General features: G+C 33.1%; 3 protein-coding genes and 1 pseudogene across 3 annotated transcripts; 2 read left to right on the forward strand and 2 right to left on the reverse strand.

The window, feature by feature from the left end:
* Positions 1-55: 55 nt before the first annotated feature.
* On the forward strand, positions 56-1,848 carry LOC131616658 (uncharacterized). The gene has a single exon (XM_058888043.1). The coding sequence runs from the start codon at positions 821-823 to the stop codon at positions 1,526-1,528; it is 708 nt and encodes a 235-aa protein (XP_058744026.1). The 5' UTR covers positions 56-820; the 3' UTR covers positions 1,529-1,848.
* On the reverse strand, positions 1,842-6,207 carry LOC131616657 (putative threonine aspartase). The gene is made up of 10 exons (XM_058888042.1): positions 5,556-6,207; positions 5,264-5,384; positions 4,325-4,409; positions 4,092-4,173; positions 3,872-4,001; positions 3,606-3,709; positions 3,341-3,504; positions 3,107-3,230; positions 2,936-3,037; positions 1,842-2,691 (listed from the first exon to the last, which is right to left on the reverse strand). Exons 1-10 carry the CDS (start codon positions 5,781-5,783, stop codon positions 2,611-2,613), a joined length of 1,221 nt encoding a protein of 406 aa, XP_058744025.1. The 5' UTR covers positions 5,784-6,207; the 3' UTR covers positions 1,842-2,610.
* Positions 6,208-7,636: 1,429 nt separating this feature from the next.
* On the forward strand, positions 7,637-8,118 carry LOC131618344 (10 kDa chaperonin, mitochondrial-like; annotated as a pseudogene).
* A 4,062-nt stretch (positions 8,119-12,180) lies between these two features.
* Positions 12,181-12,813, reverse strand: LOC131620028 (ras-related protein RABB1c-like). The gene has a single exon (XM_058891054.1). The coding sequence runs from the start codon at positions 12,811-12,813 to the stop codon at positions 12,181-12,183; it is 633 nt and encodes a 210-aa protein (XP_058747037.1).
* Positions 12,814-17,697: the final 4,884 nt, after the last annotated feature.

Genomic DNA, 17,697 nt, shown 5'->3' on the forward strand with positions numbered 1-17,697 from the left:
CTTCATTATGAATTGTTCCCTAAATGAACCATCAATTATATCAACAAGTGATTTTTTGCTGTATGCTTTTCTTACTATTTTTACATGAGAATCTCTTTACCGTGGTAGCATCAATTATATCATTGTGAATTGTTGGCGAAGGGAGGTTATATGGTCGTCGATGGTATAGGAGGACCCGACTTCTCTCACATCTTTGGACACGGGATCGAAAATAACCATCATCGTTTTCAGAATTAATATTTTTCTAAAATATTTTAAATAAGAGGAAACAATAGCATATATTTAATCATATAATGAGAGAGTATTGTAATTTAAACGTCTCTAAAAAAATGTAATTTATTCATATTTTTCTAAATTACAATAATAATTTACTGTAGCATAGCCTTGTTAAGTTTACACGGACATGATTCAACCTCGCTCTTATCTTTACTTTTCATTTTCAAAATAATTATTCGTGAACACTTCTATTTCCTAAAATTTAGTAGAGTATTTAGATGCCTTTTCACATGTTAAAGATATTCTGACATTGACAGAGGAATTTAAATCCACTATCTTACTGTGTGTGAGTGAACATTCTCTGAAAATAAAATAGAAGAAATGAAAAGGAGAGCAAACTTGGCCACCAAGAAATCTTTGTTTGGTCCCCAAGTAAATCCAAGTGCACTTCCACTGTTTCCTATTTTGTTTCTGTAGTCATGAAGAAACAGCTTATAAAACTATCCACGTGATATGTTGAATATCAATTCAAGTGAATGAAACAGACTGCTAAGAAAAACTTGCTTAAATTCCCATTCCCAGCAGCTGTAGAACAACTGAAAGAATGGTTTATCCAAAGGAACCGGCGAAGATAAGGTGGGGAGAATTGGAAGAAGATGTCGGGGAGGATCTCGATTTCCTGCTACCACCATGCCAGGTGATAGGACCTGACGAAAATGGAATCAAGAGAGCTATTGAGTACGAATTCGACGAGGATGGTAACATGGTTAAAATTACAACAATCACCCGCACGCGCAAACTCGCCAACATGCGTATAAGTAAGCGCGCCATAGAGCGACGTAACTTGCCTAAATTTGGCGACGCGGTTCATGAAGATAGCAGTAGTCACCTTACTATGGTTTCTACTGAAGAAATACTTCTCGAACGCCCTAAGCCTATTGGTATATCTCTAACAGCGGATGCATCCGGTTCAACCAATGGTGTATATGTACCTCGCTGCATGAGAGGTAGTGCAACTGCAGACAGGATTGTAGAGTCAGGTATGAGGCGGAGGAACGATGAGAATTCTGTGCGAGTAAACAATCTCTCCGAGGACACGAGGGAGCCGGATTTGTATGAGTTATTTCGACCTTTTGGTTGTGTGAGGAGGGTTTATGTTGCTATTGATCAAAAGAGTGGCACGAGTAGGGGGTTTGGGTTTGTTAACTTTGTGAGCAGGGAAGATGCTGGGAGAGCTATTAACAAACTCAATGGATATGGCTATGATAATCTCATCCTGAGGGTTGAATGGGCCACCCCAAGAACAACATAAAAATGTCCAGGATCATTTGTTTCCTTTGAGGTGTTTTATTATTATTTAAAAGTGAATGTTAACTCAAGATCACTAGTTGGTTGTATAATATAATCATTAGAATAAGAGTTGTGCAACGGATCTTAATTCTTAAACGTATATAGTGAAATATGTGAAAATGGCTTTGATCAGACAAAATTACACTTGAGGTCATTTAACTTTGTCTCTTATATGATGATAGTATTAGATTTTTTTTTTCCTTCTTTTTGAGGTGTTCCTATAACCAAAATTGAATTTTATTTATTTATTCATGGAACAGTATAAGTGTATCTGATCTATGTTATTTAATAATACTAAAGAGAGAAAAAAACAGATAACTATATTATTTCAAGTTGCTTTGTACATTAGTTGGACTCATCATTTATATGGTGTAAGTCTAACTAACATGGTAATAGTGGTAGTTACAAACAAATAATTAACTAACCACTTAGTTATACTAGTGTTATATCAACAGTTAAATTAAATATAACAATTAATAACAGAATTAGCTAGAAACAATCAATGTGGCTTAACACCCTCTCTTAAAATGGAGTGGATGTTATACATGTCAAGTTTGTGAGACAAAGCACTGATGGATTAATGTGAAGAGCTTTGGTGATGACATCTGCGACTTGGATTGTAGAGTCAATCGGCGTTAAGTGAATGATTTTTTTCCTAAATATTGTTTTAGACGACATGAAAGTCTTTTTCGATATGTTTAGTGCGCTTATGAAAAACAGGGGTGTTTGCAATGTGGATCGAAGACCTGTTACCACAAAAGGTTGTAACTAGTTTGAGATGATGAATACCAAGGTCATGCAGAAATACAACATTCATTAGTAAGTCTTCATTGTTATCAATCACAAAAACCTTAATTAAAATAAGTTATGTGTCAAATAAGTTATGTGTATGTTTTAAATAAAATGGAAGGACTGACTTAATAATTGTGAGCTAAAATTTAAAAATCCTTACTAAGTATTTGGTATCATTGGGATCTCATTACCATATAAGATTGAATAAGAATAAATGTCGGAGATTGAATAGTTCTCCAGTAGTCACAACAGTTATCCATTTGAAAGATCTATTCGTGCTCCAAATTGATTTATTGCAGACTTGCTTTGTTTTGTACTCCTAAGAATCGAAACCTGGAACATAGGATGATATAAAAACATTGCTTTAAGAAAGTTAGCTGAAAAGATAATCAGATTGGAGGATGTAAAAAATAAACCAGGTGTTGGATAAATCCTAAACCAGATATGGAAGCATACAATAGTATTTCAAAACTAATTGGACGACCGTGTGATGATTTCTTAATTAGCATCCTTATCAATGATGATGTTAATTACTAAATTTTCATATGATGGAAAATCAGAGTCGTGATTATGCTACCTTGGGACGTTCCATAGAGCTTCCAAAATATCCTACTCCAAAAGACAAGGAAGTGTATGCAGCTGCAATTTCTACAGCTTTTAGCCTTGATTTTCCTTGATCCTACAGAATATGAGATTAGGCAATATTCCTGAAAACTATTTATTGATTGGAAAAGTTGAAGAGTCTCACTACAATAGATGTATCTGACTGCACAACCAATATCCCTGCACTGCTATCAGTACCGCATCTACTACTTTCCTCGGCAACAGTGCGTAAAATTTTTGTGCAAGCAGAAGCAGCACCAGACTGTGAGCTGAAGAAAAATTAATATCAGAAAAATCTAGTCATGAAGTATTGCTAGCGTCAAAGAAAAAGCTAATTTGACAAAACAATGAAATTCATTTACAAGTGAGACGGTCATACATAGACAGTGAAACAATGCACTCCCTAGCTGCAAATCCTTTCATTAGGTGCTCTCCTGCACCAGACACACAACAGCCAGCCATGAATGGAGCCCCAAACGGACCTTTAGATGACGCCCAACAACCTGAACCGTACATTGCCGCTAGCCCCACTCGTCCATTAATCTGTTGAATATTTGGTATATTTAATTATGAGCAATCACTTTCGACTCTAATATGCAAGTTGGAGCACTAGAAGAAAAGCAAACCAAGAAAACATTGTTCACCTTTAGAGCAATACCACCACTAGAGGCTCCAGATGCTACATTCCCCTCATTGTCTATACAAATAACCCCAACAGTATCCATGACTTGATCTTCCAAAGCATAATCTGCATCATAATAAGGCGTGGCTTTGGCATGATAAAGTTCATATGGGGTGTCATACTAATGTAAAAGATTACTTCTTTAGGTCATACTGATTTTAGTTTTTACAATAAAAATTAAAATAATAAGTGAGATGTTGATTAGGATTAAGTTGAGTCATCAAATACCTGGCATTTCAGTACTCTGACGTGGAGAAGAATTTCCGTCTGGAAGAGAATTACTTGTCTTCAATCTAGCAGCTTCAAACATAGATTTGTATTTTATCCATTGTGTTTTTGCCTTTTCTGTGACCAGCCACTGTTATGATACTCAAAGTTGTAATGCCAGAGTAGTATGACTTAATAATAAGTTTTTGTGCAGAATTTAAATCATGAATGAAAATATGACCTCGTTGGCCTCTGTTATACTAGACGGTAAAGCAATATCCTTGGACTTTGCCCATTCACGAGCCCCTTCCCCCACCAAGAAGCTGCAGAGGTATGACAAACTCCCATATCAATACAGATTTGTTCACATAAAGTGAAAAAGATACAGCACTCTTAAACATAAATTATTGTGGTAAGTTTCATGGTAACAGAAATACTTTGGCTACAAAAAATGAAAGGTTGAGTAGTCCTTACATTGGAGGTATTCGACCCAGCAATGAAGGTCCCATCATTTGCTCTTTGGCCAGTAAAGCAGCGATTTGTATAGCATTACGCACACCTGGTCTATAATTAATGAAATAAATACATAGAAACCTGACAGAAAATATGAAATGTGAAACCAAATTCCAAAGTGAAAGCAAACACCATCCACAGGTTTTTAGACTTCCCTGGTAAGCAAAAAATTTAAACTCTACTTGATTGAGTACATGAAAAGCGAAACACGTTGACTTTTTCACGGAAAAAAACGTGAAAAAGAATGATATATGGCATTCATTTACACTTTCATTTAGCAGCTACTAACTCAACCAATTTAGTACCATTCACAAATTAGCATGAAAAAGCTTTGTACTTGGATAATTTTACTGGGCCCAGGGAGGAATAGCTCAAAAGAGACAAGCCAAGTCAGGTACATCAATATTGGGCGAGAGCCCAGCAACTGACCCCAGGTCGCCCGAATCAGACAGACTCTTAGGTCGCCCGAAACTGATCCGGGCCGCCTAAAATGTATAACAGCTCGCCGTAATGGGTCTGAACCTAGCCGCCCAAACCAAACCACGTTTCCTCCTGACACAACATGATGACAGGAAGAACTCATTTTTTCCACTCCCCGTCTCTGACCGCAAGAGGGGGAAACCGCTCCTCAGGGCTTTTGACCTAAGCCCAAGGATCCCCCTATAAATATTTGTTTCAGTAGAGGGAGAAGGGATCACGAAATTTCCTCAACCCATTGGTGAGCAAGCTCTCACCACACTCAAAAACACTAAAACTACATACAGCCCTACACAAGAAGGGGTTATCCCTCGTTATACTTTTTTAGCGAGTACAAGCTTTAAATACAAAATCTGCGCCATGTTCCATAGCTCAAGACTCACTCAGATTATGCAATGTCAATTGTCAACTTAAGGTAAGTACCTGGTATAGCTCCAACAGCGCCAAAAGCTCCAGATTTTCCATCCATTATACTGGCATCACACTCTACACCGCCATTTTCCGTCAAATTAGAACCTCTTCCGGCATTTGTGCTCGGATCATCCTTCAACAAAAAAGACCTCACATTAAACTATTATCATAATACAAAGCAATCAAATTTCACCAAAGCATCATCATCCTAATCAAGTTCAATTTCTATATACTCACATTATAAACTGCTTTGAAACTAACAACAATTAACAATTTGTTAAAATTCCGCGAATCGACACGATACCTCTAAGACTTGAATTGCGGCGACAACGGCATCCAAGCAGAGTACTGAGCCCTCCTGTTGAAGGACAGAAGCGGCGGCGAGGCAAGCGCGGTTCATGGCTGATCTGAGGGGTTTATGATTGGGAGGAGAGTGGTAACCGGCGCCTACGTGGACAGCAACGAAGAATCTTTTTTCATCTTTACTCTGACTGCCGGTGACGGTGACACCGCCGATACCCTCCGTTTCCATTGCAATTGAAATTTGTTTGCTCGCAGTTTGGCGGTCAATGTTTTCTAATTCAATAATAAAATACTCAATTTGGTAGGGAAGTTTTGGATTTGTAAATTATTTTTGAATTTAAAGTAATGATGAAAAATATATAATCATAGTCAGAGATGTTTTTTTGGAAATTGTTTAGCGAATGCGTTGTAAAATTATAATTTGAGACATGTAAACAGCCACGAAAGAGAACAAGCGTTATTGTCTTATTGATGAGAAGGTAGCTTTGTAAAGAAGTAGAATAATTGGGGAAGGTGAAGCAACAAGCACCAGTGATCTAGTGGTAGAATAGTACCCTGCCACGGTACAGATCCGGGTTCGATTTCCGGCTGGTGCAAATTGCAGAGAGCGATGATGAAATCTTTGTGGTGTTTCGGTAACGCCACTCTTTCCTGAACAATAGGATTAAGGCTCTGTTTGGCATGTCACTTTTTGAGCTTATGTCTTATAGCTTATAGCTTATAAGCTCATATAACAATAAAAGACCTGTTTGGTAACGGTCTTTTCATTACGAGCTTATAGCTTATTTTACTAGCTTATAGCTTATTTTTCAGACGCTATTTCAAATAGCGTTTTAGCTTATAGCTTATAGCTTATCATTTTTTCTTCCATTTTTACCCTTATTATTTTAACTAAAATCCACTTTTACCCTCTATAATTTATTTCAGTTTAAAATAAAATAATTATATATTAAATGTCCTTTATGTCATTTTAATTAATCAGTTAGTTGAACCGCTAATTTTACCAAACACTTCAATCAGCTTATCAGCTATAAGTCATCAGTCATCAGCTATAAGCTATAAGCTATCAGTCATCAGCCATAAGCCATAAGCTATCAGCTATCAGCTAGCTTATCAATCAACCGCTATTTTTACCAAACAGAGCCTAAATATGAACTGAGCTCTCCTTTTTTGTCTCAAAGGTATTAAGAAATACATAACTAAAAAAATTGTATTTAAAAAATACCAATAAAGATATTTGTTGGTAAATATGATACAAGGCGTTTATAATTTATGCACTTTGCATCTAAAATTATATATTTTTTATAAATATGTCAAAAATTTATTATTTTAATTATGGGTTAAATATACAACGCCCCCTGTCATTAGGGTGAGATTCGGTTTGGCCTCCCTGAAGTTTTTTTTTTGTGATTCGTCTCCTATAAATTAAAGATTATGTGTTCAGACCCACCCCCTGTCATTAGGGCGAGATTCGGTTTTGCCTCCCTGAAGTTTATTTTTTTGTGATTCGTCCCCTATAAAATAAAGATTATGTGTTCAGACCCCCCCCCCCCACCCCCCGAATATTCCTTGTTTGGTTGACTAGGCATGGAGAACCTGTCTACGTGACTTCTGGAAATTGCTGACATGGCATTGTTGTTTTATCTTTCATGTTAAAGCATAAAATTAATCTTAAAAAACTGATTGCAGTAGGAATTGAACCCAAGAACACCTAGATGTTCAACCGCACATCCATCCACTCGGCCAGATGTTTTTTGTTGGACTTATTTATCTTAAAATCAATTAATCATGATAAATTAGAAAATCCCCAAATCTGCATCTTCTCCAACACATGAGTAAAATCCCAAAAAACGAAGATGAAGATCTTCATCTTCTTCCCATACCCAAAACACAGAAACGAAATCCAGATGAAGATCCTCATGATCTTCATCTTCCCCAACTCATGAAGTTCATCTCTAACCTTCCTTTCTGATCTAGAATCTTCCTTTATGATCTAGAACCAGTGCTTCTTCTAGTATTAAAACCCTAATCTTCTGCAGAATTCTATTTGCAGTAAAACCCTAATCTTCGAACTCCAACACAATGGCGAAGCGTTTGATTCCAACCTTTAACCACATCCTCGTCGAGAAAATCGTCCCTCCTTCCAAAACCTCCCAGGTAGAACTCTAAGCTCACTTCATTTTGTATATATCACTTAATCGATTTCGATTAGGATGTTAAACTAGTTTTGGTTTCAAAATAGCTTAATTCCGAAAAGGTTGTTGCTGTTGGACCTAGATCGAGAGACAGATTGGGAAATTTGATTTCGATGTCTGTTAAGGAAGGTGATCACGTTCTTTTGTCAGAGTACGGTGGCTCTCAGATCAAGCTTGATGACAAAGAGTAAGTAAACGGAATAATGTTTTTTTCTTTTCTGTTTGTATGTAAATAATTGCATTGAAATGATAATTTGTTTAACGAATTGGGTTTGTTTTTTTGTTTGGATTATGCAGGTTCCATTTGTTTAGCGATGAAGACATTTTGGGTATTCTGCATGATTGATTGAGTTTAGGGTTTGTGTTCTTTAATACAAAAATTGATGGCGCAGTGGATTGATGTTTGGAATATGAGGCATGAGTCATGGGTTCGATTCCATGGAGAGACATTTTTCTGAGATTTTTTCATAAGAATTTCAAAGATTATTGTTATGTCAATAATATTATACAGCCAACAAATTATTGATCCCACATTGGAAGATTCCTAAAGTCCAGTCAGCCAAACAAGGAACAGGGGGGTCCGAAAACATAATCTTTATTTTATAGGGGGCGGATCACAAAAAAAAAAACTTCAGGGGGGCAAAACTGAATCTCGCCCTAATGGCAGGGGGCATCGTGTATTTAACCCTTTAATTATCTCGTGTTAAAGATTATGAATGATTGATTTCCCGTGATGAATCTGAAGCATAGCTCTAGTTTTCTAGGTTATGGTGTGATGTTTCCCTATAGAATGCTTGAGTGCACTAAAGTATAGTTTGTATTTTCGAGGCGGATCTTAGCTGCTAATTTTTCATCTTCCCATTTTCTTTTCTCCTGGACTGTTGATTTAATCATCATGTTTTATTGTATAAAGGTCATCTTGATCCTTCAAACAAAATTTTGCTCTTTCTGCAACCAAAGATTTCCCTTTTTCTTTGCAAACTCCGACTTTCATCCCTGCGCTCTAGTGACTTTTAGTTTCATCATATTTCCTCTCTATTTGGATTCTACATCCCTTGATTCATTGTCGTATCCAACTTACTTTTGCTTCTAACTGCTTCTTTGATTCACTTCTTCTTTAGGTGCCATTTCTAACCATATTTCTCACATTTTGTCGCTTTTGTTTTTTTGTCTTTGCCATGGCCAATGTAGGAAATGTACGTGAAAGTATGTTAATAACCCGGGTGGGGATGATTCTTCATCGTCCACTGGAATAGAGTACCTTTATGTGCAAAATTTTGTCCCGTTAGAGGTTAACCGACCTAACCCAAACCTCGTAGTGCTTAGTGACAATTTTTAGGCCTAGTGAGAGTTTAATAAAAGATGGTGTTGAACCCTCTAGTGCCTCTTCTGACGAGAGTACTGATGAATCTTCTAAAGAGGATACATGAATAGATTACGGTAGCCCCTTCATAAGGGGTGTAGATGTTGTCCAGTATCCTTCCATTAAGCATGTTGTATATTTAGCTTCTACCAGAGTTGCCTGAGATAAAAGGAGTATTCGTTGAAAGAGACACATGAGCAAAGAAAAATATATAACATGGTTATTCCTACCTGCAATCCTTACTAGATGGGTAACCTAAAAAGTCAGATAACCATGGAGATTAAGGGGGAGCAAAGTGTCCCTTACTCCAGTAAGAGAAGTAAAAGTTGTTTGTATTTCCGGTAGGTATCTGTCTCGCTAGAGCATCTTATTGCAAACACTTTCCTCCAGCCAATGCTTTTCCTTATGATGTTGGTCATACCGTAGAGCATCCCAACTCCACCAAGATCTAAAGCAACAGAAACATACCAAGTATATCAGACCAGAGTCACCAATTCTTTCTCTAGGGCATGCCCGGACAAATTGGCAAAATATGAGCAATCCTCATTTGAAGGAGGGACACGAAAGCCTTTAGAGGAACGTGAGCCTGACCCCATCAACAACAAACAGGCGAGAAGATCCTCTATACTCTGCATCCTTAAAAGAGCATTCAAATCACCAAAACTCCAAGAAGGCCCCACATTAGTAAAAGGACTAGCTTCGGTCCATCATGGCCATATCTTCAAATCGTTTCCGATCAACCTTCTCCTAGGGGACACCACCACAGATATATAACACAGATCATTGATGAAGCTCATTAGACGCTTCCTCTGGTGCACATCCTTCGTAGAAAGATATTTCTCGTTATAAACATATATTCTTTTCCCACGTGGAAGTGAAACTCTGTCCAGTACTTAGGAAACAACTCAACATATCTATCATCCACTCCGTCCCCAATGATGGAAATTGTAGCATGGGACCCTGTGTGGATATGGGAAAATAAAAGAACCGATCTTTGAAAGGTTATAACTTACCAAAAGTTACAAAGTCCATAATGATCGACACCAAAGAAATTAACCCTATACTCCGCATTTGAGTCGCATGGCCGCTGTGAGAGATGAAAGAAAAGGGTCAGAGAAGACTTTCTCTTCAAGTATTCACACCAGTACATTGGAAGACTTTCACTAATGCCCAACTTGTTGGGTGAACTTATGATGAAGCCATCAACAAATGCTTAAGAAAAGCAGTAAAAGGCGGACAAATGCCTATAATCGAAAAGGTAGAATAATAGAAAGGAATGACACAATCGCCATACTCATAGGAAGTCTGCCATTTTCTCTAAGGGTCAAAATGCCCAACTTGAAGATGGACCAACCTTAGTGAAAGTGTAACAGCTCGGGCCCCTCGCAAGGCAATCCTTACACTGTCACCTCACAAACTTCTCTACCCCCCTCTCTAGTAGAGTTTTTGCCTTTCGTGGGAATCATATATATATATATATATATATATATATATATATATATATATATATATATATATATATATATATATATATATATATATATATATATATATATATATATATATATATAAAGATGAAAGAAGTCTATCAATAAACCTATTATTTTATTAAAAAAATATCACTTATTGTTAGTTTATAAATGAATAAATAATATAAAATTTACAAATTGCAAATAACGGTAATTTTGTTAGGCTTCAATAATAGTATTAAAACTATAAGTTTTCAATCAATAATAATAATAATATATTAACATGAGTCAAGTCAGAAATAATACTGTTAAATTAAAAAATTGTAATCCTGTTAAAAATAAAAAGTTATTAAATTTTATTTATTTGAATATTAATTTTTAAAAAATAATATTATGAAAAAATTAATACATTAGAAAAATAGATTCATCAAATATCAAAATAATTATAATAAAATCTACTTTAAATTATATACAATTATATTTGATATATATTTTTAATATTATAATTATTATTTTTTAATTAAATTATTTTTTAAATTAGAATAGGATTTTCAGATTCATTGAGCCGGTCCTGGTGGTACAAAATATATATTGTATAGTATTTTTTAATAGTTGTGATAAAAAAATAGTTTTTTTTTTTAATAGTGTATAAATAGGAGGAAAGTTTGGTAATGTATATAGATTATATATGGACAATTAGAGGATGGGGAATAAAAGGTGATTTAATAGAAGGATCCTTCGGTGTGTTAGATTTATCTATGTGTTTAGATTGATTAATTAGAAAGGTGAAGGTAGATTCAAAGAATGCAGTGTTTCTAGCAATTAATACATCTCTACTTTAAAGGTAAAATATAACAAGTTTGATTAGTCATTTTTGAAAGTGCTTATGAGAACACAAATATTTATCAGAAAAAAATAGTCAAAAAAACTCTTCCTATTACAGTTTGGTTCGGTTAACCATAAAATCCAATTCAGCACATGACCATTACTTCGGTTTGAAAGAAATTATAGCAGTTTGCTTAGATGTTTTAAAATTCTTGTTAGGGTTTTGTTTAATTCAGTTCAAATTTTTAATTCAACCATTTTATCTAGAATTTTAATTTTACAAGATGGCATTTAAAATTCATAAACATTTTTTAGTAAACAATATATATTTTTTAAATTAGTCGCAAACGTTTAACAATTTCAATGTTATATTCCATACCACACGCAACTGTCAGACTTTCCCGTTTCATTGTGTAATCGAGTTTGAAAACCCTTAATTCTCCCTTATATAATATCTTACTTACACAAAAAAACACGCAACTGATTAAATGTAATATTTTTTTTTTAAAGAATCACTATGATGTTTTTTTAATTAAAGGTAAAGATAAAAGATTTAATTCATAACTCTTACTAATTAATCATATATAAAATTTAAATTTTCTTTGCTAAAAAAACATTAAAAAGAATCAAATTACAAACTCCATATCCAAATCCAACAAATCAAGAATATTGATGAATATTTATTAAAACAGAACAGAATAAGTAATAAATAAAAAATGCTAAAAGAACTAAATTAAAGCATATAAGTTTGAATGAAAACATGCATGTTGAAATTCAAGTGCAGCAGCTTCCACCAAAAACAGAAGGGAGCTTATGAACCCTACCCACCAATGGTTCACCATATCCAATTTTGATTCCCTGAGTTTCATTCAACTTATCAAATTCTCCATGTTTCATCTTTCTATATATTGTTCCAGCTGTTTTTATGAACGCTTCTTCAACATTTTCTGCACTTTTCGCCGAAACCTCCATGAAGATCAAACCATTCTCCTTCGCAAACTTCTCGCCTTCTTCAGTACTTACAACGCGCTTCTTACTTAGATCAGATTTGTTTCCGATTAACATAATGATCATACTCGAACTCGCATGTTGCCTTGCATCTTCTAACCAAGTAGCTAAGTGATCAAATGTTTCTCTCCTTGTTATATCATAAACAAGTAATGCACCTGCAGCTCCTCTATAGTATGATCTTGTTATCGATCTGAACATCTCTTGACCTGCTGTGTCCCCTATTTGTAACTTGATTGGTTTACTATCAATGGTGATCATCCTTGTGCCGAATTCGACGCCAATTGTTACGTCATGGACAGGTTGAAAGCGGTTGTCCGTGAATTGAAGTTGAAGGCATGATTTTCCGACTCCGGTGTCTCCAATTATTATGAATTTGAAGAGGTATGCATAAGACATTTTTTTCTGTTAGGTTTTGAGTACTGAGAATAAGGAAGTGATAAAGTTAAAGGAAGCAATATAGAAAGTGAGGTGATGTATTTATGATTCGGAAAACTGATGCACTATTTATAGGAATAAAAATCATAAAGAAAATTGCTAAGTGTAACAACCTAGCTAACTTTATGAGATTATTTAAAATGCTTTGAAGATAAGACAATATATATATATATATATATATATATATATATATATATATATATATATATATATATATATATATATATATATATATATATATATATATATATATATATATATATATATATATATATATATATATATATATATATATATATATATATATATATATAATATAATAGTAACTAACTAATTCAAAAAAATATTTGTTTTTTTTTTATTTTTAAAATAATGAGTTAAAATTCAAAATACAATTGAGAAATAAGATAAAATGAAGGCGAAATTCTTTTTTATCTTGTAACCAAATTATGTAACAACCATAGTAATAGTAGCAAAATTCAATATTCAAACGTGATTAATCTCTTGGCCTGTAGTTTTTGTTGGTTGTTTTTCTTGTTTGTTATTTGTTTGTTCTCTTTTTTTTGTTCCTACATGCACTTTTAATATTTGACGGCTACCTTTATTGTACTTTGAAAATTATTCACCTTTTAATATTATTATATATTATTATTTCCTATTAGAAAAATTTTAATCAATTTTTAAATTGGATCCTATACCTTTTAAAATCCTAATAAAATCATCTTTTTGTATACTACTCACATGTATTACTAACACATTAACAAATTTTAAAACTAAAAATTAATAATTCATTTAATAACTCATTTGCACTCAATATTTCATTTAATATTTCAATAATTTTTTAAACTTCAATCATGTATTATTAACTTTAACATAATTGTTTGTCAATAAACATTTTTGAAAAAATATTAGTTTTTATTTTGTTGCTTCTATAAGGCCTAGTTCAACTAAAAATGTCAACTGAATATTTCAAACTCACGTCACTAAGTTTTTGGTAGTTACTAAAAAAATTTAACCACGAAAAAATAAAAATTTCTATTTAAATTTACACATTATGTTGATGCTTTTAAAGGTAAAAATAATGACTCCTATTTAACATATTTTTTAAGGAGTTAACAAGGTATTATTTTCTTTTGTATTTGGGCTCTACAAGCAGGCAACCTCTTGAAGCTTAAATAGATATCTTTTTCATGCAGGCTCTTTAAAAAGTAACAAATAATAAATTTTAACAAATATTCTTTAATCATCCTCTTCGCGCAATAGCAAGTATTTCTTACTAAATATTTTTAGGATATCGTATTATGTACTCGTTACCAAGTACTTTTCGGTAGATACTTTTTAGTATTCTCATATGTAATAAGTAATATCATATATTTGTCTTTCTTTAACTAATAGTTGTGTTAAAGTATAGAATTAATTATAAATTAGATGGAGACTCGTGGGATGCGTGGATGCAAGTTAATTTTAATATATTTTATATTAAATTTTAATTATTTTAAGATTTTTTGAAACTTATAGTCAATACATTTATATTATAACAATTTATCATGAATTTCTTGTGACAAACACAATCAATTTTCTTTTAAACAACAATATATAGGAATTAATCACGAAAGTATATACTTCTAAGTTGAGAGTGATTAGTGATTTTTTTTTCTTTTGATTTCATATTTTTTTATTATTTTTTTTAATCAAGATATATTGAAAGAGATCAAAAAGATCCAAACACGTTTACAAGAGGGAGGGCTAAAACATGCCCGAAATAAAAAGAAAATTACTCACTAAATAGAACCCATCTTAAGTATAGCAAAGAGTTTTTGCTGAACTCATAAAAGTTACAATCAGGATGATTAATTTTCCCTATATAAGACCACCTCCATAACAAAGTTTTGCATCCCCAAACGACATCTCTAGCATTCCAACCGTAGTTCTTAAAAGTGATATCGTTCCTACATAGCAAAATGCTCCAAACAATAGCCAACCAAACGCTTTCCGCCTTACTACTCTTAATTTTCAAGCTATGACAAGCACAACTCCACCTACAAAAGCTTTCTTTGAAGTTATGAACCAATTGGAATTCCAATCCCAACCAATCGGTCATTTCCTTCCAAACATCCACCATTTTACGGCAAAACAAAAGCGAATGGTTCGACGATTCGGTAACTTCTTCACAAAAAACGCAATCAAGACTAGATGATGAGGGAATGATTCCATCTATTTTGAATATTTGATGTTTAAGTTGTAAAATACATATTGATATTGGCAGCGTGATGCGCGGTATTTTGTTATAACATTACATTTAAAAAATATTGTATGAAATTTTTAATTATGCAAAAATATTTTTTTTAAGCAAGAGATGAATTTATAAGAGAACGAAGATTCTCGAGACGAGATACAAAGTCTACACAAGCAAGAGCTCGATAAGAAAATTACACGCCAATTGCGATTTACGACAAGTAAAAATAAGGATTTCTACTAAATTCATAAAAATTACACATCATCTATTTATATATATCAAATTCTATTTTACACATCATCTATTTATATGTCATTTAATTTAAGTATTGTTATATTAAATAAATATATATAAAATAAAAAGAAATATTAAATATAAAATTTTTAAAAAAAATAAAAAAAATAAATTTTTTTTTTTTTAAAAATTACGAAATTCCACGTGGAATTATAAAAAAAAATAAATGCCACTGTGTATAGCATATGTACAGTCAACATTTTTTTATTGTCCACGTAGGCATTTTTTGCACAAAAAATGGAACAATGTCTTTAATGATGGTAATATATTTTGTGAGGTCTGTTACAAATTTTTTTTTTAAGAGAGAAAAAATCGAAACACGCCTATATGAGCCTATATGACAGAGGTAAAAGGCCTTTAACTTTCTTTTTTATCTCTTTTTTGTTCCTACATGCACTTATATGTGACAGTTACTTTATTGTACTTTGAAAATTATTCCTTTTAATATTATTATATAGTATTATTTCCTATTAGAAAAATTTTAATCAATTTTTAATTGGATTCTATACCTTTTAAAATCCTAATAAAAGCATCTTTTTGTATACTACTCACATGTATTACTAACATATTAACAAATTTTAAAACTAAAAATTAATAATTCATTTAATGACTGATTTGCACTCAATATTTCATTTCATACTTTAATAATTAACTTTAGCATAATTGTTTGTCAATAAACATTTTTGAAAGAATATTTAGTTTTTATTTTGTTTATTCTATAAGGCTTAGTTCAACTAAAAATGTCAACATTATTAGACTGAATATTTCAAACTCACGTCTCTAAATTTTTGGTAGTTATTAAAAAAAAATTAACCACAAAAAAAAACAAAAATTTCTATTTAAATTCACACATTACGTTGATACTTTTAAAGGTAAAAATAAAGACTCACATTTAACTTATTTTTTAAGGAGTTAGCAAAGTATTATTTTTTTTTGTATTTGGACTTCTACTAGCAGTCAACCTCTTGAAGCTTAAATAGATATTTTTTCACGCAGACTCTTTAAAAATTAATAAACATTAAATTTCAACAAGTATTCTTTAATCATATATTTTTAGGATATCGTATTATGTACTCTTCATTAGATACTTTTTAGTATTCTCATCTGACATTGCCCCTTTCAAGGTTATGGCGGTCTCTCTTAATGGATCTTATGTGTAATTTGATATATTGTGTGCACGCGTATACCGTTTGGTCTCCCTGAAACATCAAGTGTGATTGTATTGTGTTATCTTATGATTATCAAACTTATTGGTTTTTGTCATACCCCAAAATTTGTCCGTCATATTTTTACTGTTAAGCTCATTCAAGTATCAAAGGCTTAAGGTTGGACTAAGTGCACACTCTCCTAATCAAAGGCCTTCAAATTAGGATTTTGGATCTCTTAAGGAAGATGAGTGAATGAAGGTCTCAAGTGGGATTCATATGATCTTTTATGATTCAAATTAACCCCATGACAAGTTTCAAGCCTCAGTTCCCAAGATTGCTCAGTCAAAAGCTCAACTGTGGTCAAAATACAGTCAAAATTCTTGATTTTTGTGTCAACATCTTTATTTTGAAGTAACATTCAATATTTGATCAAGGGTTGAAACTATGAAGCTTGATATGATGGCCTTGGAACAGGATTTATTTGAGACCAAGAAAGTTCAGGATGAAACTCTAGAAGAAAATAATAGAATGAGTAGATTGATTAATGAGTTACAGGGTGCATTGCATGAAGCACAAGATACTATCGTCTATTTGAATGAAGAAAATCAGGAAATTAAAGAGAAGCTTGACGCTGCCAACATGAATACTAGATTGTTTTCTCAAAAGGTTGAAGACTGGCTGGAAAGCAAGGACAGACTGCAAATCAAGGATCAGTCGAGAAGCAAAGCAGAGGACACAAGGTACATAAATTTTGTAATATGTCTGATGAATTAAAATGTAAAATTTATGCATTTAAGTAACTTTACATAGGTTTTATTGTGGTTTGGTATTTACTCTTGCTGTTAAGATGGCTTGACCTTCAAATTCAAAGAACTGTCCTCATAGTGTTTAGCATATCAAGTATCAACAGTTGCATGTTAAACTCTGTTTTCAACTTGGGAGCCACCAGATGGATGGCTTGGCTTAAGAAGCACCTACTTTAGTCCCACTTATTTATATGAATCATGCCAACACGTAGCGAAATAATGGAATTGCACATTTACAGATTTCGATGGCTGCATTTCAGATTTCGGCCTGACACCAATCATGAATGTTCCTGCGACCCCTTCCAGAACCTCAGGGTACCGTGCTCCCGAGGTAATCGAAACTCGGAAACACACTCATAAA

Source organism: Vicia villosa, linkage group LG7 (assembly GCF_029867415.1).
Source record: "Vicia villosa cultivar HV-30 ecotype Madison, WI linkage group LG7, Vvil1.0, whole genome shotgun sequence".
Classification (NCBI taxonomy): domain Eukaryota; kingdom Viridiplantae; phylum Streptophyta; class Magnoliopsida; order Fabales; family Fabaceae; genus Vicia; species Vicia villosa.

Coding starts and splice junctions, on each gene's coding strand:
- LOC131616658 (XM_058888043.1), top strand. CDS start 821: ATGGTTTATCCAAAGGAACCGGCGAAGATAAGGTGGGGAGAATTGGAA.
- LOC131620028 (XM_058891054.1), bottom strand. CDS start 12,813: ATGTCTTATGCATACCTCTTCAAATTCATAATAATTGGAGACACCGGA.
- LOC131616657 (XM_058888042.1), bottom strand. CDS start 5,783: ATGGAAACGGAGGGTATCGGCGGTGTCACCGTCACCGGCAGTCAGAGT. Junction 5,385..5,555: donor CCGCAATTCAAGTCTTAGAG/GTATCGTGTCGA, acceptor TTTTTGTTGAAG/GATGATCCGAGCACAAATGC. Junction 3,038..3,106: donor AGTCAGATACATCTATTGTA/GTGAGACTCTTC, acceptor CATATTCTGTAG/GATCAAGGAAAATCAAGGCT.